Source organism: Orcinus orca, chromosome 20 (assembly GCF_937001465.1).
Source record: "Orcinus orca chromosome 20, mOrcOrc1.1, whole genome shotgun sequence".
In the NCBI taxonomy this organism is placed as follows: Eukaryota; Metazoa; Chordata; class Mammalia; order Artiodactyla; family Delphinidae; genus Orcinus; species Orcinus orca.
The window spans coordinates 3,471,699-3,497,789 of NC_064578.1; the positions used below are offsets into that span (position 1 = coordinate 3,471,699).

At 60.9% G+C, this 26,091-nt stretch overlaps 1 protein-coding gene across 8 annotated transcripts in view; it reads right to left on the reverse strand.

Moving 5' to 3' along the window:
- The window catches only part of GSE1 (Gse1 coiled-coil protein), a 414,806-nt gene that overhangs the window by 37,599 nt on the left and 351,116 nt on the right, over window positions 1–26,091 (reverse strand). For 2 of the 8 annotated variants that reach the window (XM_033406340.2, XM_033406338.2), the window contains exon 1: window positions 14,143–14,727. The exons of 5 other annotated variants lie outside the window; for them this stretch is intronic. In XM_033406340.2, coding sequence (XP_033262231.2) covers window positions 14,143–14,149 — 7 coding nt within the window. In that variant the 5' untranslated portion in view covers window positions 14,150–14,727. Of the gene's footprint in view, window positions 1–14,142; window positions 14,728–14,758; window positions 15,164–26,091 lie in introns of those variants that run through there. One more of the 8 variants, XM_004280082.4, reaches the window with a different exon arrangement.

Below are 26,091 nucleotides of genomic sequence, written 5' to 3' on the forward strand. Positions count from 1 at the left end.
CACACCGCATGCTGCCTCCAGACAGAGGGAGGGGGGCCGGCAAAGTGAGGCAGGCGAAGCGGTCCTCACCTCCCAGTGACCGGTCCCCGTGGCCCAGGGAGCAGATGTGGAGGTCTCTGCCCAGTGGCCCTGTGACAGGCTGGCCAGCTGGTGACCCAGCGGACATGCTGTGACCGCCAGCTGCCAGCGCTGGGCAGGATGGTACACGGGTGCTCGAGTAAGTGGGGAGCAGCCATGGGGCAAATCCCAGGGCAGACCCCAAAGTGTCACGGGCCCCTTAAAGCCACGGGTGGGGGTCTTCAGGTGACAGCAGGAGGAACAATTTTCTCGTTTTTAGCCTTTTTACTTCTCTCTGTTCTAGTTTTTCTGTAGTGAAGCAGGTTTTTAAAAGTGGGGGGCCCACGAACAGACTTGCCTGCATGAGTCTGGAATAACCAACAGGGGGCTGGGGTCTTCCCCAGACCGGGGCCTCCTGCGGGGCAGATGCGGGAGCTGAGGGAACTGGGGTGCCCCTCCTGGAACCCAAACCCTCACCGACAACCCCCGCCTTTCCCTGGTGACCAGGGTTCTGGGGGGCAGACCCACCCTCTGCCCCCTCCTGGACCAGCCACCACCTGAACGTCACTGTCACACTCCTACTGGCATCCAGCGGCGCCCCACCCCCCCTGAGCCTGCTCTCCCCCTTCCTTAGAGCCCGGCACGTGCTGCACAGGCCCCATGTACAGCGCCCCCAGGCTCCTGGGGCTCCCCCAGAGCTGGCGTCCCTGTCGTAGTGTCAGTCGTGGTCTCTGGAGCAGCTTCGGGCCAGGAACGCTGCTCTGCTGATGTCAGGTCACTCAAAATAGAATTCCAAACGAGCAGCCTCGTTAGGGGAGTCTAAAATTAGCATCCCTCCTCAGCATGTGTGCATTGGAAGGGAGGGGAGGCGAGGCAGGGGCCCGAGGGACCACCGGCAGCTGGGGTGACGGCCCCCTTGCACCTAGGACGGGGAAGGACAAAGGCCAAATTCGGGGGACCCAGAGACCCTGTAAAGGGTCACCTTGGACCTGCTGGGGATCGACACGGCCTCCGGGAGCACACCCCCCGCCGTGTGCCTCGCACCCCGAGTCACAGGCTCACGGTCACTTCAGGGCTGCTCTGCCGCCAGCCCTGCACAGGCAGGTGGGTCCCACACCCCGCCACAGGTGCCACCGCGACTGTGGAAGCCCCAGCGGTGCGTGGAGAGGAGAGGAGAGGAGAGGGAGCCCCGGGCAGCCCTGCACCCTCGAGAAGCCCCGCAGAGCAGGGGTGGTGCCTATTTTCCCCCACGCCGTCATCAGAGAGGTATTTATTAACTTCTGCGCTCCTGGCCATCGACTGAGTTCTTGTCTACATTATCAGCTCATGTAAATTCATTATCCTAACAGCTGGGAATAGGCACCACAGCACGAAGGCCAATGATGGACGAGGGCCGGGGGCTGGGGCGGCCCTGGGGGCAGGGCCAGAGCTCCCTCTCCAGCTGTACCAGCCCCTGACACACGGGGAGCTCAGGTGGCCTCCTGGCCGCCTCATTTGCATCACATGCTGCTGTCCACCTCCCGCCCCCTCGACCCCCCAGGAGAAAGAGCCGCCACGGCCAGACACCCAGAGCTGAGAGCCCCTCCCTGTGCCCGAAGCTGAGAGCAGGAGGGAAGGCCACCAGGCCGACAGCGCGCACCGCATCTGCCAGTCCCCTCCTCCCCCGCGTGGTGTCGGTCTTTAGAAGCAAGGACTGCCCGGCCCAGGACTGCCATCACCCTTCCCGCTCCTTCTACCAAAGTGTGGTGTCCTTAACCAATACCCTTTCCCCTTCCCTGTCCAGGTTTCTAACATGACCAGAAGCAGTACAAAGCTTAAACCAAAAAAAAGAAAAGAGCAAAGACGACAAATCCAAGTGCGCAGGGGCGAGCTGGGCTGACGGCTTGGCAGCCGTGTTCCGGAACCACTTTGTCCCGGTGCTTCCGAACAGACCCCGATGGACTCTGAACGTTCCCAACAGCTGGACTTAAGGGGCGGGGGGGGGGGGGGAGGGAGGCCCTAACACTCCATTAAACATGGTCGCGGCGCGGCTCCCCGCCCTGCGCGAGGGCGGAGGGTGTTATTAATCAGCGCGCCTCGGCCTCCCTCCGGCCTCCCACCGATCCCGTAATTACCGCTGCCTTCGCGCCGCTGTTCCGCGGCTCCAGACCTCAGGCCTGCTCCCTCCATGCTCTGTAATTACAAGCTAATAGCCGAGATGCACTTTCTGCTGGCCCCCGGTTCAAGCACCAACCCGCCCCGCTTCCCCTGACAGCCACCCCCCACCCCGGGTAATTACGCCCCACGGGGCCGGGCCCAGCAGGGCCTCAGTTTCAGGCCCGCGTGCGCAATCTGGACTTGGATTCTCTAATCACCCCCCTTGGTAATTTTTCATTACCGCAGAGAGAAATGTTTGTGAACAAATACAGGTGTCCCCCAGCTCGGGGCCTCCATGCCACTGCCCCGCCCCCCAAAAGGGGCGATACTTCTGCAGCGCTAACAAGGCTGGGGTCACCTGAGCAGAAACCCCAGCAGGCGGCGGCGGGGGGCACCACGTGATCCCGGGAGCCCGAGCGGCTTCATAATAAATTCATTATTACGTTTGCCTTTGGCGTGTCCCGAGCTCGCTCGCACGAAGCAATGTTTCTTGGGGATGGGGGCAGGGGCGGCGCCTGGGAGAGGCAGGAAGGCCTCTGGCTCCCGGACGCACACGGGTGGCCTGCTTCAGGCCTTAATGTTCTCTTCCAGTGACGGCCACCCTCTCAGGTTGTAGGTTTCCAAGGGGACTGAGGCCTTTTCTTGCCCAGGGTCCCAGAACTGGACGTACTCCCCAAGGCTAAGGCCCCAGTAACCGGCGGACCAAGCCAAAGCCATTTCGTTTTGGTTTGGGGACGGCCGTAGCAGATGGCCTGGATCCTGACCCGGAACCAGAGGGAAGAACTGAGGGGGGGATCGGGGGGAGGCCAGCCTGTGTGTCCAGAGACGACCCTGGCCGGGGAGTAAAATGAGTAACGAGGCAGCTCATTTTACGACAGGGCTGCCATCCCCCGCCCCGTGCAGCCCTGTTGGTCAGCAGTGTTTATGAAGTGACTACAGAACGGGGAAGGCAGGCGCTTACGAGCTGCAGAAAGTGTCTGGCAGGACCCCAGTCAATGGGAACGGCAGCCCACCCCTCCCAGAGCCAGCACCGCGGCGTGAGCTGTTTGCAAAGCTAACTTCTGGGGTCCCCAGGCAGCCACGGCAGACGGGTTCAGCAACGCCCCGCAGCTGCAGCCGATGGGGGGGGTTGGTGCAGGGTGGGAGCTGGGTAACATTTGCGGGTCCCCCCTTGCCTGCGCACTGCCATGTTAGCGACACCGCTTGGGGGGCGGCTCTCCAGAGGCTGAATCCAGGTCTGGGAGTGAAGAGCGGTCAGGACAGACGCCCACACATGGGAGTCCCTCAGGGCACTGGTGCCAGGTAACACCGGGAGTGTAGGTGGGGCTGGGGCCACTCGAGCTGGTTCACGGGGCAGCGGCTCCTGGGTGGAGAGGAGAGCGAGCGGTTCTCTGCTGCCCGCGGACAGCGACGGGCACGGGGTTGGCGCCCGGAGCAGCCCGCTGACAGAGGCCTCCAAGGACAGCCTAGGGGTTGAGGTTCAAGGCCTCAGACGCTCGGGAGTCCCGGAGGTTCCGGTGGATGCAAAGGACGGAAGTCAGGCAGCAGATGACAGCAACGTTCGACGGCGATTATTCTAAGCGGCCGCTGCGTCTGGAGCAGCCTGGGACGGGCAGATGAAGGGCGGCGGCAGCCAGGGGGTGGCGGGCGGCCTGGGGTGCGGGGCAGGCAGAAAGCTGGCAGCCCCGGGGAGGCGCACAATTAACACAAAAAAGGCTGAGAGAGCGGGTCAAGGGTGGCACCCAGGACCCCCGGAGGTGGTCCTTAACAACGGCGTCGGCAGTAACAACAAGAAGGCCTAGCTTCGACCAGAGCGTCCCAATCACCCTTCACAGTAACTCCAGGAACAGACCCCAGGCAAACACGTCACCCGAGGAGCCTCCTACATGGCCCGTCCCTACCCCCACTCTACAGATGGGTAAACTGAGGCTGAAGAGTCATCCCCTTGTCTGGGGCTGCGTGCTGAGATACTGGGGTGGGGATCCAGTTTTCCTTGCGGCTGTGCCACCAATTTCCCTTTAAACGAGAAGACACTGGAAAGGACCCCCCACCTCCTAGGGGTCCCGTCCCGTCCTGCAGGCCGCTGTGGGCGCCCACCCACATGCTGCATCATTTTAAAGGTGGCAGCAGGGAGGATCAGAGGTGGCACACAGCCAGGGAGTAAGAACAGATCTCACCTTGGGGCCACTGCACCCCCTGAATCCCACATTCCGGCAGCTCTGGGCTGGAGGGCACCCAGGCAACAACCCCAGGAGCAACTCCTTTGTGTGCCCAAGGCCCCTGAGCTAACCAGGCCGCCTCCTTACAAAGGAGCCCTTTGAGTGGAGCCCGGAGGCACGGGGTGCAGGACGCAGGTGGGGGTCAGAGGTCCCAGAGGACAGGAACCCAACCTAGCCAGGAGGTGGCGGCCAAACGCCTCCAAGTTTCCATGGAGCGGCAGGCCAGGGCCGGCAGGTGGGAAAACAGGCCAGGAGGGCAGGGGTCAAGGCCAGGTCCTTCTCCCAAAGGGAAGAAACCTGACTGGGAGACCAAACTCTGAGGAGCACTGAGAAGAGGAAGCAGAGGCCGCTGCTGAATGGGGCCTGCCCAGCCCAGGGCCCAGGAAGCCAGGTGTTTAGGCAGCTCCTGCCCTGCCCCTCAGGTGAGGAGAGAGGATCAAAGAACAGAAGAGCATTTGTCCCTTCAAACAAATTATTATTTTTAATTTCGGGGGTCTGCGTTGGGTTTTTGTTGCCGCACGTGGGCTTTTCTCTAGTTGCGGCAAGCGGGGGCTACTCTTCGTTGCGGTGCGCGGGCTGCTCATTGCAGTGGCTTCTCTTGTTGCAGAGCACGGGCTCTAGGCGCGCGGGCTTCAGTAGTTGTGGCGCATGGGCTTAGTTGCTCCGTGACATGTGGGATCTTCCTGGACCAGGGATCAAACCCATGTCCCCTGCACTGGCAGGCGGATTCTTAACCACTGCGCCACCAGGGAAGTCCTGTCCCTTCAATACTGAGTGGGTGTTGACAAAGCTGTCTGTGCAGGGCGGGCATCTCCACCTGCACCCCCAGGCCCAAAGGGCACTTAGTAGGTCCTCAGCCTGCAGAACAGGTATGTCAGTCCCACCTTCACAGTGCACAGCCCACCAGATTCAACGTGGAGAAGGCAACTTCAGAGTCTCACATGGCAGGACCACCAGGAGCTAAGTCAAGGAATTGCATCCTCGGTTGGAAACCAGCCAGAAGATGGGGATCCGGGCCTGGCTCCCCCGCACCTGCTGGTGGGGTCCTGTCGGGTCCTCATGTAGTCTGAGCCTCAGTTTCTCCATCCGTACCTCGGGGTTGGGGTGGGGGGACTAGACAGCAGGTGGCAGAGGCTGAGGGCTGCCTTTCATCCATCAACCTGTTTATTTGGCCTGAAGTCAAGACATGTTTAAATGTGAATCCATGGGGACTTCCCGGGTGGTCCAGTGGGTAACACTCCGCACTCCCAATGCAGGGGGCCCGGGTTCGATCCCTAGTGGGGGAACATGCAGGCCGCAACTAAGAGTCCGCATGTCGCAACAAAGATCCCGTGTGCTGCAACTAAGACCCGGTGCAACCAAGATAACAAAATATCAAATAATAATAAAATATTAAATATTAATAAATAAAATATTTTAATAAAATATTTAAAATTTAAAAAGAAATGTCAATCAATGGATGATATCTTAAAACCGGTTTCAAGTCAAAATGAAGATTTCCCATTTCCCTTGAAAAAGGAGGCGCCACCGACCATAATCCCGAGCGTGGCGACCGTCCCTTCGTCTGTCCCTAGGTCGCCAACTCGCCAGAGTCCCCGCCACTCCCTGCTGTTTAGAAACTATGTGGGTCTGGGTGATGAACGGGGTCCACAGGAGATTAATAAACGTGCGCGCGACCGGGACGCTCAGCACAGATGTCAGCAACACCTTCGAGCAGATTCAGCAGCAAGAGGTCAACTCCTCCACCCCCAGCTTCAGGGGTGATCCCAGCACCTGTCAACCGCAGGTGGGTCCCACGTGAATCAGAGCCAGGACTTGCCTCGAGTTATAAGATGTGTTTGTGGGGTTTTTTTGCTTTTGCAGAAGTTCCATTCTCACAATGGTTCAAAGTGACACACCAGACCCCCTGCCCAGAAAAACATTTCCACTGAATTCTGCATGTAGTTTGACCGTGTTCACAGAAGCCCATCTGTAAACCCCACAGGGATGTGTGTGTAGAGGTGGCTGGCACCCACAAACCCAGATTACAGACGCCTATAGCGAAGAATTCTTTACATATCAAACGCCGATACTAACACCCTCCCCCAACATATTCTACCAGGCCAAGGGAGTCCAGGGTGTCAAAGGTAAAATACTAAGTTCTTGTGGTGTTTCCATGGTCCAAGTTCTAATGGTGTTTCCTCACCTGGGCTCATCTGCCATCTTCAAAGCCCTAGGTACCATGCCCAGACATCAGAAAATGCCCCACCGGAAAAAACCAACTACCCTGCAGCCAAAGTGGGCTTCAGAACAGGACGACCAGGTAAAGTTTCGCAAAAGCAGTCACGAGCCACCAGCCATGAGCTCCCTACTTCCACCCCTGCCACACGCCAGGTCAAGCCAGCCACCTTCCTCTGGCCACAGCCATCGTCCACCAACTGCTGAGCAGCCAACTGCCTAAGCCTAACTAACCCTTCAGTTTCTCCAAAGAAACAAACAAAACCCCCTCCACAGCCCCAGCTGGTAACTTGTAAGGTTCCTGCCCGCCAGGCAGGATGCTGAGGCCAGAACTGGCTCTCACGGGTACCAGGCTTCAGCCCCCAGGACTCTTGGGTCACGTGGCAAGGAGCAGTGGGATCTATGCCCGAGACCTGCCGGGGGCAACAAAAGCCGAGGCTGACCAAAGGGTTTTCCTCCCCTTGTGGGATGACCTTGGAGGCCAAGGGCTGAGGGGCACAGAGGGGACCCCAGAATTGAGTAACTAAAGGTCTGGGTTGTACAGGCGGGCAGAAAAGCGAGTCCCTGCAACGCTCTCTGGAGGAATCTGGCAATATCTTTAAAGATGTGTCAAGCCTTCACGCCCAGCCCTCTCCCCTCTGGAAATGTAGCCAACAGATCAGTCCTGAGGTGTGAACACACCCACTGGGGGCTTGCTGCATGGGGCACGGACACGGCTGGAAACTGCAGCATGAAACCCTGACGCCCACTGAGCGCCCTGGCTGGGGAAGCCCGGCACGGACACCACACCACACACAGTTCCTCCCAAGGAGGAAGGCGACGCAGTCCTGCTGGTTTCAACTTGGAAACCTGTCTGGTTAAAATGCACTCCCCGGACCCAGGTGACAGGCTCCCGGGACTGGCATCCCTACTAAGGAAGTCCTTCTTAGTCTTATAAGACACGTATTTAGGTGAAAACTGCACCTTAAAAAAGCTAAGTCGATGTGTTCAGAAATGAGAAAAGCCTGGCCACCAATCTGATTTATTTTTAAAAATATTTTTTTAATTCATTTTTATTTCTCCTTCTTTTTTTGCGGTGTGTGTGGGGGGCTGCGTTGGGTCTTCCTTGCTGCACGCGGGCTTACTCCAGCTGTGGTGAGCTGGGGCTACTCTTCACTGCGGTGCATGGGCTTCTCACTGCGGCCGCTTCTCCTGTTGCGGAGCACAGGCTCTACGTTCATGGGCTTCAGTACTTGTGGCTCACGGGCTCAGTACTTGTGGCTCACGGGCTCTAGAGCGCAGGCTCACTAGTTGTGGTACCCAGGCTCAGTTGCTCCGCGGCATGTGGGATCTTCCCAGACCAGGGCTCGAACCCGTGTCCCCTGCACTGGCAGGCGGATTCTTATCCACTGCGCCACCAGGGAAGTCCCATCAATCTGATATAAAACCTACAATCTCAGACCACACTTCCACTCCCCTTGGGAGCCCACGCAGGGGCGACCAGAAATCCTTTCCAAGAGTCCATGGAAACAGGGCCCTGAGAGCCCACAGGGCAGAGCCACGGGGGCTGATCCTGAGCCTCAGTGTTCCCATCTTGTAAATGGGGCAACTACCCTTCCCCCACTCACGAGGCGGCAGGGGCCGACCACGCAGCCTCGCCACCTCTGGGAAGCAGAAGTCCCTCCAACACTGTCATCTGATGAAGCATTTTAGCTTCACCCATCTTCAACTCTGATATCTAGTCTAACACATCCTCACGTGTTTTAAGCGAACAGAGAAAGACCACATTCCCTATGTAAAAAAGTTACAAAAAAGCATTCAAAGATAAACGGACACCAGGCATTCAGTAGGACGAATCCGCTCACGCCCCCTGGTTTTCCACTTCACACCTATTACCAGCGGTCTGACGGCACGTAGGCAAGAGCCCCCGCGGAGGCAGAGGAGGGGAGACAGACGAGCTCCCGTGGGGCCCCCTGTTTCTCCCAACTAACAGTCAAAGGGGGGTAATCCCTACCCCACAAGCCAGACCCTCAGGGGAAGACAGGCAGCAGAGTGAGAACACAGCCCCACCTCACGTGTCACACGACGCCAGCCAGCCCTCCCGCCCCCCCCAAACAGGCTCTGGCTCAGCTCAGGGGGAGAGGAGACCGAGGTGAGCACAAAGGAGGCCTCTGCCCGCCCCTGCTGACACGCCTGGCCCTCCTCAGCTTGACGCGTGGATTTCCTTCAGGACGGCATAACCTGACCCAAAAAAAAAAAAAAGCCTGCCGATCGATTCCTTTTATTGCTGCCCGCGGTCACAGAGGCGCCATCAGAGCGCAGGAAGGGCCGGGCTGGGGAGGGGCCGCCATTTCACCTCCCTCCTCCCCACCTGGGGTGCAATCCCACCCACGGCCACCAAGGTGCGCGGGGGCAACAAGTTGCTGAGCAAGGGGTGAGTGTGCGAGCACGTGATCAAGACCCTGGGCGGGGGGGTGAGGCCCCAGAAGAACACGTCTGGCTGCTGCAGCCCCAACAGGGGAGGGTCCGCAGGGGCTGATTCGGCACCTTGAGCCTCTGGGTCTCGGTCGGAGAAGTGGTCTCCGCCCCTCCCCACACCAAACACTGCCAAGGCCGGGGTCTAGGGGAACAGAGCCTTCTGGGTTTCACAAGTTAGAATCCCAGAGATCCTAGAGCCACTGAACTGGGAATGATCTGTGCGCCTCTGACATACCCTTACACAAGAGCTCTCGGGCTTTATAAGAAAGCATTTAAGCCCCAACAGCCCAAGGACACAGGTGCCGCTGCCTCTCCCACTTTACGGACGAGAAAACCGAGGCCTGGAAGGAAAGCATGCGAGGTCATACTGGTTGAGCCAGAGGTGGACGTTAACGCCCTGGCCAGGACCTGACCACCATATCAACAGACACGTGGGGGCTAACCCCAGGCCCCCGAGGCTTTCAGGCCCTCCCCTGCAATGACCCCTTGAGGGCAGGCTGTGGCATACGTTACATCATCTAAACCCTTACCTCTGAAAAAACCTGTGCAGAGCCATCCTACAGATGGGAAACAGCTGGGGCTACTGATGGCGGCGGGAGGGCTGAGGTCCTCATTTGCCCGTGGGATGCCCCCCACCCGGGTCTGGCCACCCCAAAGCCACGGAAACGTGCAACTCCTCACACACGTCGAGTCCTCCAGCTGGAGGAACCGGTTCCAGAATTGGAAGGCTTGGCCAGAGCTTCAGACAGGCACAGAAGCCACCCATCCAAACACAACTCTGCACCTGAAGGCCCCTTTAGGAGAAGGGCTTGCAGCTCACCGGGGGCAGGGAAGGAGTACTACCTTCAGAAGTGGCCCCCAGGTTAACACAAAGCCCAGAGCCATCCAGTGACCCAGCGATGGGGTCGTGGGCACTGTTTCTCCCCGCCTCCCCGGCCGGGAGAGGGCTACCCAGTCCCATGTATTTCTGGAGCGAACAGGGCACACTCTGGCTTCCCACGTGGGACCCCAGTTCTCCTTAAGAAGCATGCGCCCACCTTCCCCCAAGGAGAGGAATTCCTTGCGCACTCTGCCCCCTGCCCCCGGCAGAAGGCCCTTCTAGCTCAGCTGGGGGTTTATAAAATACAGATGTCCGGCCCCCACCCCTAGAGATCTGGGTCTTAACTGGTCACAGGTCCGGCCTGGGCGTCTGAAGTTCCCCAGGTGAGCCTAAGTACGGCCAAGGATGAGCACTTGGCCTGGGGGCTTCCTGCCGCCCGCACACCTCCTTCCTCAGTTAAAAGTCACCTCGCAGAGACCCCCCCAAGTCCAACCAGGACCCCACAAAGCCTCCAGTTCAGCCAGATCCCCTCTCTTCCACGAATGCTTGCGAGCTCTGGTCCCCCTCCCCCATCCGCAGCCCAGATGGGCTTCTCTCCAGGCCTGGCCTCCGTCCCACCCTCTCCAGAGGCTGCTCTCACTTCCCCAGCCCTGCGGCAGCTTCCGCTCTGAACCAGCTCCCGGCATGGGGAAGGGAGGGGCAGGGGAAGGTGGTCTCAGGGACCCCTGGGATTTGCGGCTGACTGGAGAATTCCAGGCGGAAGAGCAGCCCCAGCAAAGACAGGTATAGGGCACGGAGCACGAACGCCCATGGTTGCATTCCTGCTGGAGCAGAGGCGCAAGCGCGAAGGCTAGGCTGGTGGGGAGAAGACGCTGCCGAGGCGAGATTAAGAGCCCCCCCGCCGCCCCCCGCGCGCTCTGGCAGGCGTGCACAGGGCCGCTCTGGAGGCACCGGCGGTGTTAGCTGTGTGCATACCTCCCAGCAGCGGGCACGGGCCAGGTTCTTAGCAGGCGCTCAATAAATTCTCATTGACAGGAACACTCCCAAACGTCACCTCCCGCCTGTGGCCTCGGCCGGGGAGCAAGGCCAGCGTGGGGAAACCACACTCGGCGAGAGAGGAAAGCGAGTGGCCAAGCTGAAATGTCACCCGAAACACGGATCCCTGTAGCTTAGAAAAACAGCTCTGCCGGCTGAAGGGGGGAGGGGAGGGGACGGGACAGGAGGGGGGCCGGGCGGCCTCACGCAGCCCTGTGCTTTGGAGACTGCTGTGTCGCCCTAACAGAGGTAATTAACGCGCTGCCACCCAACCCCAGCCTGGCGTGGACTTCGAGTAACCCAGGCTGGGAATTCCAAGCCTTCGGATGGGGCCAGGAAAAACCTGCCTTGCTGGCTGACTCCACAAGCCCCTACGAGTTCCCGGGGCAAGAGCGGAGAGGTAGCGGCCAGGTCCTGCTCACCTGCGTTCTTCTGGGAAAGCAGAAGCCGCGGGCACCCACCCTTCAGGAAGGGGCTCTGAGCCCAGAGGCCCTTCCTCCTTCAGAGAGGGGAGCGGGGACGCCACCTGCCGAAGGGTCAAAGGCCATTAGAGACTGAGTGGGCTGGGGAGGTGTCCGGCTTGGAGGTGCAGGACCCAGGTCTGCCACAGAGTGGCGCTGTGCGCAGTTTGCTGTCTCTTCCAGCCAGAGGCCAGAGACGCTGAACCCAGAGGCAGGCGGTGTCTTCTGCTCTGAAACCACAAGGCTCTCGCAGATCTGCAGCCCCTGACCTTCCCCGAGAGGCAGGCAAGTTAGGAGGCCAAAGGTCTGCCCGCGAGCACGGTTTGGCAAAGGCCACGGGAGCTTCCAAAGGGGTCCGCTGCTTGCCGTGGGCTCGGGTGCTGGCCCCATGCTTCTCTGGGCCTCAGTGTGCCCACTGTTAGGGCAGATTCCCAGCCCCAGTCTGCACATTAGAATCACCCGCGGAACTCTGAGAACTCTCCAGGCAGGAGCCACAAACCCAGAGGCTGTAGCTTAACTGGGCGGGGGAAGGCTGGCCGGCAGCAGCTGTAGAAAACCCAACAGGGGGCTCTCTAAACCCTTTTCAACTCCAGCGAGCCAGGATTCGGAAAGCTGTACCCAACAGGCCAGGGCCTGGCCCCAGAGATATGACGGTGCCTGGAGCCCGGACAGGCCTCCCAGCCTCCCCTCCCAAGGCAGGGCTGACCCCGGGTCGCTGGCCTGGCCGCTCACCAGCTCCAGACTCGCACCGCCCACACGGTTCACAGAAAGGAAAATCCGACTGTCAAAAGCCTGGCTGGCTCCTGCGGCCCCCTTCCCTCCTCACCGCAGTGACACGAAGTGACAAAGGCCAACCCAGCACCCCCTTTCACCCAGGGGTCAGGACTGCGCTGACAGGGCCCCTCGTGAAGTATCCTTGTAGCTGTTATCACAGAGCCAGGCCTGCGGAGAGCTTCCGAGTCCCCGGGGCAGGCGGGGCGGTGACTCCCCTGCGAAGCCGGGGCAGCCGGGATGACACACGGGCTGCCCGTCAGAGCCTGCGCCCTGGGCCCCCGTCACCTGTGGCGTGGCCGGGCTGAGTCAGGCGGTGGCCTGAGCCTAAGGGTCTGGGCGGAGGCAACCCACAAACACGAGCTGAGCAACACTTACATGCCCCGAGCTTAAGTAATCCTGAGGGCAGCCCGGAAGCAGCCTGCTCACCTGGGGTCCCCCCACCTTCCCCTGGGAGGGGGGGCCGAATCCCAGGGGAGAGGGCCCAGCCAGCCAACCAGGGGACATCTCAGAGTGCCCCAACGAGACCTTCTGCCCTCCCGTCCCTCTGCCTGGAAATCGGCTTAGGCGGGGAGGTTCCCACCCAGAATCCGCTGGGTCCTTTGTTCCAGCTTTTCACAAAAGCAGCCCTTTTTTTTCATCCGGTGGTCCCGCTTTTTGTTTCCAAACCACAGCCTGTGTGGGCCCCAGATAAGGCACTGCAGGGGTTAACAAGGGTTTAATGTATTTTAGACGCACTTCCCAGACAAAGGCCAGTTTACAAAACAAGAACCAAGTCGACTCAACCCGGCTGGTATCCACCACCCAGCCGGCGGGCAGGTGCTTTCCCCGCGTGCGCACAGCCCTCCAAACTCAAAGCCGGCGCTCCAGCAAGGGACCCCGGCCCATCACGTGGGGTGTCGCGGCAACACTTCACCCAATCCGGGCGACCCCTTCTCCCCGGGACCTGCGCCTCAGTCTCCACTGCACACTTCTAAGTGGTCCCCTTGTCCCTCCCCCCTCCTCCCCAGCTCGGGAGGGGGAGCGGGAAGGGGGAGGTGGGAGGGTGAGCCCAACTCCCGCTCCGCCTCCACGAAGGGAATTTAATTAGCCTGCTGGAGAGGCGGGCGGGCGGCCGAGGAGGTGTCTCTGGTGCTGCAATATAATTGAATCGGCTCCACTCGGTCGGGCCACTGGCCGCCCATCAGCGCGGCTGCCGGGCTGGGGGCGGGGAGGCGCATCCAGGCGGAGCAGGAAGGGCCGGGGAGGGGAAAAAGGACAGTGCGAGTGGGGGGCGGCGGATGCAATCACCTCCCACCTCCGAGGCTGGGGCAGCCATCTTCAGCAGGGGGAGGGGCAGGGGAACGGCTCCAAGAAGCGGGGGGAGCGGAGAGGGAGGAAAAAAGCGCCGGAGCCCCGGGCGCGCCCTTGGGAAGCAGGGCGTGGGGGTCGGAGACCCCGGAGGCTGCAGTCCCGCCTTCCCGGCGGTCTCCCTAGCTCCGAGGGAAGGGGGAGGAGAGAAAGACAAAACACCAAAACGTGCGGCTCCGGCGGGCAAGCGCCCCCCCCAGCCGCCGCCAACACCTGCCGCGGGGGCGTACCGCCGCCCCCCCTCGCTCCCTCCCCCGCCGCCGCAAAGTTTTCACTCCGGAGTCGGAGTGTAGACAGCTCACCGAGAGCCCCCCAGCTCCCTTGCTCCCCACTCGCCGCACACTCTAAGCGCCCCTCGCCGAACGCAGCCACCGAGCGCGAGCCCCGCGGCGGCCCGAGCCCCCGCCTGGAGCCCGGACGCCCAGGCTACGACTCGCCGCGGGCGGGGGGACCTTTGGTCGCATGCCCGCCCGCCTGGCTCTTATCGCCGTTCACACTCCGGGGGAAGTTGCCCCGGAGCCGTTGGCTGCCGCCCCAGCGGAACCCGCGAACTTGGAGAGGGGGGCGAGCGCGGAGACCGCCCCCCGCGCCCCAGCCCCCGCCGGCGCGGCGCGCTCACCTTTCATGCCAGGGCCCCGCAGCTCCGCCTCGCCTGACACATGCTGGAGCCACCGTCGCCCAGTGTTTGTCTAAACTGCTTATCTCACCCGGGGCTGCTCGGCGGCGGCGGCGGCGGCTCGGGCCCGCTGGGGAGGTGGAGCTTCCGGGGCCCCGGCCAAGAAACACCTGCTGCTGTCGCCGCCGCCGAGGACACACCCAAGCGCAACGCCGCCCACTCCCGGGCCACTGGCTCGCTCCCGGCTCCCTGACCTCAGCCAGCGGGAGGTGTCGGGTTTCAGCCGCAAACACACACGCGCGCGCGCACCGACGAGCGCCCGGGTACACCCGCGCGGGCACACGCCCCTCCCCAGCCAGGCTGGCCAGGTGAGCCGAGGACACTAGGAGGTAGGGGAAGCGCCACCCTCAGGCTCCCGGGGGCCCCTGGCTCGACTGCTCAGAGGTCCCATATACACTGGTGTCCAAGACTAGGCCCTTGCTTCCAAAAGTAGGGAGCAGTCACTTGCAACACGCCCGCCAAGCGAGCAGCGCCCCTGCGTCTCACGACCGCTTCCCCGGCGCCTAGAACAGTGTCTGGCACAAAGCAGGCCCAACAAGGAGTGGACGGATAAACTCACGTGCTCTAGAGACCTTCTGGAGGAAAACTTTCTCGGAGCCGGTGTCTGTGTTGGGGGAGGGGAGGGAGATACAAGGTCGGCTCTGTGCGTTTATCTTCCCCAAACCCCTCTTTCGGCCGCACCTCGAAAGGGTTGAATGTTAAGAACTGGGGCCTATGTTCCTTCCTCCCTAAATTCTAGGAACTCCGCCTTCCCGTTTCGTTTGAAAGAACTTTTGGGAAGCCCACAGCGCAGGGGGCAGGGGGTAGTTTTTTAAAGAACCCACGTCCCAGCGGCTGGAGAGCCCACGGAGGCGCCGCTCCGCCCGGGGGGTCATTAAGTAGCCGGGATTGCGGTCACAGCCGAGGCCGCCCGGCTCCAGAAACTGGCACGACCCACTGGGCCTCCGGCCCCAGAGCAACGCCTCCCCATTCCTGGCACCCACCCACCCCCCCCACCTCACCCAGGCACTTGACAGACTAGAATGACTCAGGGAGCGTCCTGAAATTCCTGGGCACCCACAAGCGGCACGGCGAAGAATGGCGGGCCCCAGCCACCCCCCAACGCCGGGCTCCGCCCCGCCCCCACCGACGGCGAGCGCAGACGATCAGCCTCGAGCCCACCCCCAGCGCGGCCCGCGTCTCCCGGAAGCGCCGGGTTAATGGGCGCAGGCCTCGCCCGACGCCCCTGGCCCTGGCGCATTACGGCGCCCCGGGCTCCGACCCCGCGCGTCCGAAGCTCCCAACGTTGCTCGGATGGCCCAGGGTCTCTCCCCGTACATCCTCTTTTGAAAATCCTCTACAGCTTTCATACTTCTGAGCCTGGAGGCAAACTAGTACCCACTCCCCGCCCCCCCCCCCGCCCCAAGCGGCCGCCCTTGCGCCGCGCTGCGGGTTTCAACTTTCGGCCGCCGGTGCCAGCCCGCGCTTCTGCCAGCCCCAAACCTGCCCCGGGACATGCCCGCGCCGCGCTTGGCAGGCGCGCACGCAGCCGTCCCCGCGGGCCCAGCCTCCCCCGCCTTCCCTCCTCCCTCTCTCTCCCTCTCTCCCTCCCTCCCCGCGCCAGTCAGGATTGCGACGGGAGGGAGCGCTGGGCGCCTGCCACCCCCCATCCATCTGTTCCCGATGACGCTGGCGGGCCTGGAGCAGTCGGAGCCCGCGCCAGCGGGGAGCAGAACCCGCCTGTGTGCCCGCTGGGGGACTAGGGGTAGGGCCCAGACGGGCGCCGCCAAGCCACCCACTCCCCCTGCTCCACCTTCCACCGAGCGCACGCGGATCGGCCCCTCGCCTTGCACAAGGCTCCTGGCCGACCACAAACGAAAAAGGAAACGGACCTGCGAGGCCGAGCCGGGGGCCGTTACTGGCTTCTACCTGTGGGCGCCGGCCGGCCCTGGCACCTCGTGGGAGGGGCGCTTTCGCTTCACCACCCGCCTCGCTCCGGGCCGCGCCTCCCTCCTGCGGGCCTAGGCCTCCGCCCGACGACGCTTTAATTTACGCACCACACGGTGTCTCCGCAGCGCGGCCTCCGGTAATTTATCCTCAGCAATGGCCGGCAGATTCACCGCGGCCGGGACGCGCAGGAGGGGGTGCCTCTGTCCACGCCGGGAGTGTCGGGGAGGGGGAGGGGGAGGGAGGAGTTAGAGAATTCAACAACGGGCCTAGAGCCTGAAAAACAAAATTAAAAACCTCTGGGGGCGGTTCCAACCCTTTCCCACCTGGATTACAGGCTGCGGGGGGAGGGGAGTAACTTACTAATGAAACTACTCGCACCTGGACCGGAGTCTCCTCCCAGCCCTGGTCCAGGCCCGGACACCCAGGCCCCACCTCCCAATCTCTCTCACCAGGACGAGGTGCTCGAGTTTATGTCCCTTCATCCCTGGGGAGGCCCTCGTGGTGGTGGTGGTGGTTTGGGGCGGGGGGTCAAGTTCTTCCACCTGTTTGAGAAGGACCACGATGGCCAAACATGAAATTTTGTGGGCTAGTTTTTAGTGTTGGCAGATCCCTCCCCTGTAGACATCTGGTTCCACTGCGTTGCGAGAGGGGTAGCCTGATCCCCGTTTCACAGATGAGGAAGTCGAGGCCAGAGTTGCTCAAGGTCACGTGCACGCTGGTGCAATGGGAGCTGTGCTGGGAGCTGCTCACACCTGCAGTCTCCCTTTCCAAGAACAGCCCGCGGAGACTGCGGGGAGCTGCAGGGATCCCCAGCGACCGCCGGGGCGCAGCAGCGAGCCGGCCTGCGCGCCCTGGCCAGAAAATGCTGGCGGCCACCAGGAGGGCTGGCAGAGCGGAGATGGATGACACTCACTGTCAGCGCGCCTGGCCTGAGGAAATTAGTAATCCGGGAGCACGGCCTCTGAGTTTAAGGGTGGGAATTGCTCTCCTGCAGCCTGCGCGCGCCCCGCTAACGAGGTTTGTAGCTGGACTCAATTTCCCGCCACTCCGGGCTCAGGCTGGCCGCCCTCCATTTCCCTCCGGGGCCGTTCCTTCCCCTCCTGGTGGCAGCTCCCACCCCGCAGCCATTCCCAGCCCTCCCTGGGCAAAACGCTCCTTCTCTGCACCTCCTCTCCCTCATTCCCATATGCCTGGAAACCGGGCAGAAAAAGAAGGTTCAGGGTAAAAGCAGTTGTTTTACCCAAGGCCAGGGTCAGTCCTAAGGTGGGACATATGGGGACGCTTTCCAGAGTGGGGACACCTGCCCTGATGACCCTGCTCACCAGGTTCCTGCTTCCTTTTCGCCAGGGGCAACGGGATGCTTGGTGGGTGCCTGCCCGCGCCCCCAGACTCGGGTCAGTCTGAACCGTGCTTCCTGGAGCAGGAAGCAGAAATCAGAAAGCCCTCAGTTAAGGAAAAGCCCCAGGAGCCCCGTAAACATACCCCCTGAGGCAACTGACAAGGGATCTGCCGGAAAGAAAGGCATGCCTCTAACCAACATGGTGGGCATTTAGTCACTCAACAAACACACCAGCCTTCCAGATACAGAACTGTAAATGCCAGGCCCCGGGGTGGAGGGTGGGGGGTAGGTGCTGACAGGAGAAGCACTTCAAGGCAGCAAGGAACTGGAAAGACAGGAGAGCGGGTTGGCGACTCACCCATCACCACTACCACCACCTGGGCACCTACTAGTCAGGTGAGATTCCCTGGAACGGAGGCACCACCGAGTCCCAGCACGGATCCAGCCCCTGGCCTATGAGGGGCCCTGGATACCAGGGAAGGGAATCCTGCGTCCTGCTCGTTATCACCTTGCGTCCTTTGGGGTCAGCAGGACTCAGGCTGTGCCATCCACCCGAACCAGGTGTTCCAGCACATAAGGGCTGCACGTCACCGTCATTTTCCCATCACCCCAGCCACCCCATTCAGCACCTGACTGGCAAACAAGCGTCAGGGACCTGGACGTCAGTGTGGGTGTGAAGGGAGGTTCATTTCTGCCATTTACCAAACACCTAACACGTGCCAGAGCTGCTCAGCTCCTGTCATTTAATCCCCTCGGGCCCTGCAAGGCAGCCTCCTGACCTCCATCACGAAGCCCGGTGAGGAGACCAGAGAAGGTTAATTAACTTGCCTAGGGCACACACATTCGATCCAAGCCTGATCCAGACCCTGGCTGTCCTATACCAGCAGCATTTCTCTGTAGCTACCTGCTGTAGATATATCAGGGCCGGGCAGGGGCAGCGGGGCGGGGGGAGGGGGGGTCGCAGCATCTCCAGCTGGCCATCCTGGTGTCCGAAAATCAGCCTCCCTTCCAGGAGGGTTGGGGGACCCACCACCCAGAGCCCCGAGATTTGCTCAGTCCCTCTGCATGTGTGCTCCACTCACCCGGAGGCTACCAGCACAGAGGGTACCCCCAAGCGCCTCAAGGGCTGAGGGACAGGGGGCCTGCCCAGCCGCCCCCTCCAGCCCCAGCCCCTCCTGCCCTGCCCTGCCGCCAACCCTCCATCGCTTACACTCCGAAGTCCCCTTTCTCTCTCCAGCCAGCTATCACTGGCCCAGAAATCCTCTCCATTCTTCAAAGCCCGGCTTAAATCTTATCTCTTCCAAGGAGGTTTTTCCCATCCCCGCCTCTGGAATTCTTCTCTCCAGGCACTGCGTCCCACTCTTAGATGCTGATCGCACAGGGGAGCGGTCGTGGATAATGGGGGCGTGGGGGAGAGCGTGTGAAATACAGATTCCCAGGCCACCCTAAGGAGCTATGGTCTGGGGTCAGGGACAGGAAAGAGCACGCTTAGCAAGAGCTGGGGGCAGGACTGGGGGTGTCTGGGCCTCCCCAGTGATAGCTGGAGCCCCAGACTCCCCTCCCCACACCCCCCCAAGAGACAGTGGGTACCCAGAGGGGAAAGGACTCTCGTCTGGTAGCGGTGACACAGCCCCAGCCTCTGCACATTCACATCTCACGCAGACCCGCAGGAAGGATAAAGGGAAGGAAAACCATGGCAGCTCTCTCCCCTTCCCCCTCTGCCCTCCCGGGGAGGAGCCGGGCTCTCCAGGGACACGGGGGCACATCCAGGCCCGGCCTGGGAAGCCTCCGCCGACTCGCCATCTCAGCCGGCTGTCCAGTAGCCAAGGTCACCCCCAGGGAACACGGGCCCAGACGACCCCGGTGGACGAGGTGGCAGGAGTTGGCCTCTTAACCCAGGGCTGCCCCGACACTTCCTGCCCTTTCAGTGCCGGCCTCCAAGCTGCACCCCCCTCACAGCTGCACTCCTTCACAATCAGTTAACAGCTGTTTTGCATAGATTTTCAATTCTAATTGCCCGGCTTTGTGAGCCGCCGAGCCCCGGTGAATGGGGAAGCCGCAGCGCGGCTAGAAAGCAGGCGGGGAGGGGCGACACTCCAGAGCGACTCAAAGGAAGCCAGTGTGCGCGCCAGGCCGGCTGCTTTATTTTTATTTTTTAATAGAAGAATACCCACTAACTGTCCCCGCTCCAGCTCCTGCCTCTTCTCCTGGAGCCCAGAATCTGAAGGGTGCCCCCCACCCAACCTCGGGAGGGATGCCCACTCCCCTCCCCCCGCCCCTCCCCCTTCTGACCCACCCCCGACACACTACCCCGGGGGGCAGCTTCCAGCTCCAGAGGCGCTGCAGGAGCCAGCGCTCCCCTCCCCCTCCGCCCCTCTAGCCCCCCAGGCTCTCCAGTGCCCAGATTTGGGAAGCTAATTGGACAATAAAGTCGAGCAGCGAGGAAACGCGCTCTCTGGAGACAGCTGGCATCTATAAAAGAGAAATATTTGCATTTAAAACCTTTAAACTTTATAGCGCAGGCCAGGCCAAGGCAGGGGGAGGGGGGATGGAGGGGGGTGCTCGGACTCTCAGGCGGGCGGCGGCTCCGGGGGGAGACCTCATGGGCTGCTGGGGGTCCACGGAGGCCCTGGGGCTGGTAGTTCTGAACTTCTCTGCCACCGGCGACTCCCCGCCCCCTCCCAACGCCCCTGCTACTTCCTGCAAGATACCAGCCGTGCACGCAGGCCTGGGTGGCCTTGCCACGGGTCAAGCACAGACCCTCCTAGCCCCCTGCCCACCCGGGAGCCCAGGCACTCCGTGGGAGTCCCGAGGCCTTTCCAGGCCAAGCACTCGGGGCTGGGGTCCACACCCTCCTGGTGGGCCTGCCTTGGCCCCTGCCCATCGCCCAGCCACCCTGACAGAGCTTCCGGCTACTCTCCCCAAGCCGTCGCGTCGCGGGGAAGTGGCCCCCAGGCTGCAGCTTCCAGCAAGAAGCCAGTCTGCCGCTTCCCTACGCCGTGAACAACCTAAACGTGCTGCAGGGGGAGCGCGCTTGACCCCGTCTGTACTCAGAGCCCCCTGGGGCAGTGCCACCCCATTGCCCGATGGAGAAATGGGGGCTGGCAGGGCCCCTCCCCCTCCAGGCTGCTGTCTGGGGTTGAGGGGGGCCGGGTTTTCATTTCTTCGCCTGCCTAGTTCCCACTTTTCATATTTGAGAGAAACCTGGCCGCCGTTTCCTACTGTCAACATTTGTGATGTAAAGCCGGGAGAGAACATGTGCCTGAGTGGTCTTATTTTAGCAGGCTTTCATGAGATCTCAGCTCCGCGGCCCGTCTACCTGGCAGGCCTGCAAATGAGGGGGCGCGCAGTGTAGACTCCCAGGCTCTGCTTTCCAGGGCAGGAGCAAACTTCCAGGGTGGAGGGAGGCGGCAGAGTATGTGGCCGAAATCAACGGCACGTGAGTCATTTTCAACAACGTCAATTAAGCAAACACCAAACCAGAAGCATCCCCTCTGCCCTGGAGCGTCGTATCCTCACCACTTCTGCTGTCATCAGGAAACACTTCCAGTCCCAGCAGTGCCCGCTCAGCTCCTGGGCCTCGTCCTGGCTTGGCGTTCAAGGCCCCGAGCAGCTATGAAACTGTCCTGCGGCTTTACCACACTCTACCTCCAGCCACGGAATCCCCACACCCTCGGCAGATCTTTTCACCATCTCTTCCTAAACACGACTTCCTGATCATCTTGGTGTGAACCTCATTCCAGGTTCATCCAAAACAGAAAAGTCAAAACATGGCTTCTGGGAATTCCCCGGCGGTCTAGTGGTTAGGGCTCCGCGCTGCCACTGCAGGGGTGCAGATTCGGAGAACTAAGATCCCAGAAGCAGCATAGCTCGGCCAGAGACAAAGCAAAACAAAACACGGCTTCTGAGAGCGCCCACTGGCGTGTGGGAGGGAGGGGAGAGGGGAGGGGAGAGGGTCAAAGGACAGACACCGGCCTGAGCCTGAGGGACGGCCACCCGGCCGGGCAAAGAGCCACCTTGCTCACTGTGCACCGCTTTTGCCAGCTGTTGACGTGCAAGCAGCATGACCCCTTCCCCAGCTTTCAGGTGACGATTCAACAAGATAATGAGCTAGAAAGAGCCTTGCATCGTGCCTGGAACACAGCTGGAGCTCCACAGAACGACTTATGTTTGGCTTGCGGAGGAAGTGGATGAGAAGGAGACAGCAAACAAAGTTTTACAAGGAAGCAGACGGGCGGGCAGGGAGGCCACATCGGCACTGGGGGGCATCAGGGCCTGCGACGGAGTCTGGGACCAGGCAGCGTTGGGCTGGCCTGCTCTCTCGAAAGGCCTGGCCTTTGGGCACAACCCTGTGCTGGCTTCAGGGTCAGTTCCACTGGCTGGTCACCTGCAGGGTCTGTGTAGCCAGATGGATGGGAGGAGAGCCAGAGAGAAGTGTGGGACCCAGTGGGCCACCAAAGGTTCTCGGCTGTGTCTTTTTTTTTTTTTTTTTTTGCGGTACGCGGGCCTCTCACTGCTGTGGCCTCTCCCATTGCGGAGCACAGGCTCCGGACGCGCAGGCTCAGCGGCCATAGCTCACAGGCCCAGCCGCTCCGCGGCATGTGGGATCTTCCCGGACCGGGGCACGAACCCGCGTCCCCTGCATCGGCAGGCGGACTCTCAACCACTGCGCCACCAGGGAAGCCCTGTCATTTTTTTAAATGCTGACAATACCCAGTCCTGACTTCCTTTTCAGAGATGTGTCCTAAAAATTATCCAGCCACCCCAAGTGTCCTCCCACAGATGACTGATACACAAGTGTGTGGTCTGTGCACACAGCGGATGATTCAGCCATAAAAAGGAGTGAAGTCCTGATATCGACTCTATGTGGGTGAACAGTGGGACCTGAAAACATACACACAAAACCTTGGACATGAACGTTCGTGGCAGCACATTCAAAATGGCCAGAAAGTGGAAACAACCTAAATGTCCAGCGACTGACAAGGGATTTTTAAAACCTGCGGTCTATCCACACAACGGAATACTATTCAACCATGAAAAGGAAGCAGGGACTGATCGTGTGACAGCGAGGATGAGCCTGGCAAACAGTAGGCTGAGTGAAAGGAGCCAGACACAGAGAGCCACTCACTCAGTGTATGAGTCTATCCAGAGGAAAGTCCAGAACAGGCCAGACCACAGGGACAGAGAGCACGTGAGTGGTTGCCAGGGGCGGGGGGAGTGACTGCTGACAGATACAGGGCTTCCTTTGGGGGTAAAAAAAAAACCGTCTCGCGACAAGGTAGAGGTAGTGGTTGCACAGCTTCGCGAATGGATTAAATACCACTGAATCTGTTCACTTTAAAACGGTTCATCTTACATTGTGTAAATCTTATCTCAATTCAAAAAAAAAAAAAAAAAAAGATCCAATGTGAAGGCCCCCCGCCTGCCCCCTGCTTGAGGTTGGGAGAGGCAGGGCCTGCAGTTTCTGGAGAAGCCGCCACGCAGATGCCCCTGAGACGAGCATCCCCTGGAAATTCCCTTTCACGCTGTTCTGTTCGCGACTCTCAGGCAACAGGAGGGAAACCCATCAGGTTCAAGCGTTTCTGTTCCCGGGGCGTTTTTCCACGCTCGGCGCCGACCCTCACACACACACAAGACACGCTAGGCACTGTCTCTCTACAGGCGGGAGGGACCTCTGCGCCCTCGAGGTGGGGGGTTCGCAGTGTCCTTCCCCCATCTGTGTTTTTCTGTCCCCATCGACAGTTCTGCGGCCTCGGGGAGGGCTGAGCAGCTGGAGGTGAGGACGCCGAAAGGCACACACCTGTCCCCGGCTCCCGCCACCTGGCCACTGGGCTGGAAAGCGGCCAGTGGTGGCCTGCAGCAGGCCTGGGGGACAGGAAGGGAGCTGGGGCGGGGGGGTGGCAGCTCCCCACCAGGGAAGCTAAGCCCACCAGAGATCACTGGTGACAGGGGAGTCCCCGATCCTGGACCCCTGACCGGAAGCCAGAGTGGGCCCTCAGTGGCGGGGAGGCCACAGCGCCCGGGAGCCCCGCACATCCGCGCTGGCAGCAGGCACACTTCCTCCTTCCGAGCCTGGACACCCAGCGGATGCAGAAATCAGGGTGGTTCCCTCAACAGCTTCTCAGGAACGACCCTTCTTTGTAAAATTTAACCACCTGGGGGCTTCCCTGGTGATGCAGTGGTTGAGAGTCCGCCTGCCGATGCAGGGGACATGGGTTCGTGCCCCGGTCCGGGAAGATCCCACGTGCCGCGGAGCGGCTGGGCCCGTGAGCCATGGCCACTGAGCCTGCGCGTCTGGAGCCTGTGCTCCGCAACGGGAGAGGCCACAGCAGTGAGAGGTCCGTGTACCACAAAAAAAAAAAAAAAGAAAAGAAAAAGAAAAAATTAACCACCTGTCCTCCACCAGGTGAGGGTCTTTCCTTTCTTCCTGGTCTGTCAGCTCAGAGAATAGGGCGCCTGGACTCCCAGCCAGGTGGCCACACAGGCCACAGGCCCAGGGGAGCCCTGGGGCAGCAAGTCACCACGAGGTCTGGGCTGATCTGGGTGGGACAGGGCTCAGGGTGAAGCTATAGGACCCTGTCCAGCAGCAGGAGAAGGATATGTTCTAGAACCCAGGCTGCCGAGCCTGCGGGGTCGCCACTGACACCCACACCAACTTGAAGGGATCCTCAGAAATTTATTTCAGGGGCTTCCCTGGTGGCACAGTGGTTAAGAATCCTCCTGCCAATGCAGGGGACACGGGTTTGAACCCTGGTCCGGGAAGATCCCACATGCCGCGGAGCAACTAAGCCCGTGCGCCACAACTACTGAGCCTATGCTCTAGAGCCCGCAAGCCACAACTACTGAAGCCCGTGCGCCTAGAGCCCATGCTCCACAACGAGAGAAGCCACCACAATGAGAAGCCCGCCCACCGCGACGAAGAGTAGCCCCTGCTCGCCGCAACTAGAGAAAGCCAGTGCGCAGCAACAAAGACCCCATGTAGCAAAAAAAGAAAAAAAGAAGGAAACTTATTTCAGGTCTCCATTCCCCAATTTCCCTTGCACGTTTAAAAGCTTTCAAAGTTCTTTACATTCGAATCGCCCTGGAAAACCGACATCTGTACAGGCCTGAGGATTCGCACACGTGTGTGCAGGGTGCTTCCCCCACCCCACGTGCCCCGCTCCACCTGGCAGCAGCTGGGGCTCTGGGAGCTGACGTTTGCTGAGTGCCTACTACGTGCTAGGCCTGCCTCTCGGGGCAGGAGACTAAGGCTGGGGTTTGAACCCGGCCCTCATTTAGAACCACACTCAGTCCTCCCTTCCCCTGCACTCCCCCGCTCACCATCCTTTCAGGGTGGCCCTGCTCCTGACAAATTTCTGGATTCATTATCTACTGCCTGTCATTCAAGTCCCAAACCATCACTTGGACAATCAAATCCCAGATGCGTCTATCACCTGCCAACTGGGCAAGTTTGGTGTGGGCAGATGACCAGTCCTCATGTGACCTCGGCACCTCCCGGCCAGGCCGGGGACCCCAGGGACGAGAGGTCGAGGCTGGGCCCCGTCTCCACTGGCTCACGGAGGCTGCAAGGACCCGCCTGCTCAACTCCCGTTGCATTTATGTTTTTATAATTTGGCCTCACGAATGGAAATAATCAAGGAGAAAGGATTTCATTCAAAGTGTCGTTTTCACCGCTGGAAGTCCCGGTGGTCATGGCCGCTGCCCAAGATCCTCTGGGTGTCTGCAGGGGGGCCCCAGGTGGAAGGTCGGGTGAGGGCGCTGCTGCCCGGGGCGCCCCTCTCACCTTCTACCTGTTTGCTCCAAGAAGGGCCTTTGCTTTCTTTCCCTCCTGTGGCTCTGCAGCCTCGCTGCGAAGCCCCCATCCCTGAAGCACCTCCTCCCAGCTGCATGTCCCCACCTGCCATAAAGGCTGCTCTGCCGGCCCAGCCCCTGCTGCCTGAACCCCCGACTCTCTGCAACCCAGACCCTGGCCCAGTCCCACCGCGACGCTGCCCGCAAAGGCGCCCAGAGCCTCCAGGTCCACTGTCTCCTCACTGTGCCCTCCTGACAGGTCCCCGGGGCCTCTCCTGGGCTGCCCTCCCCCCAGCCCTCTGCCCTCACCTTCTTGGGCTCCTCCAGCCGTCAAGACCTCAGGGTCCCGTTTCCCGGGTCATGCCTTGCGAATCCAGGTACCAGCCAGCCCACGTCTCCACCCTCCCACGCACAGGCCTTTCTAGAAGCGGCTACACGCACAAGGCCCCCGCCACACTTTCCCATCCCTGCTGTGCCCCGGCCCAACCCTCTCTCGACAGCGTAATTTAGATTAAGAGCCCCTCTCCTTTCCTTACCTTCAAGGCCAGCTCTACCTGCTACTCGGGGCACCCTCCCTGGCCCCTCCTAAAGCTCCTCTGTTTGCTGCTGACCTCTTCCCTCAGGCCCCAGCTTAAACTCCACCTCCTCCAGGTAGTCCTCCGGGATGCGGCTCTAACCTCCTCTAGCGGAAAGGGACCTTCTCCCTCCCACGGGGGTAAATTTCAAATTCTTTACTTTCTGCCCTGGGCTTACCAAGGCTGAGTCTATGGTGGAGAGGAAACAGCTGTCCTTATTTCTGGACCTTCCCAAGCCCTTAAACAGATGTTTGCTGA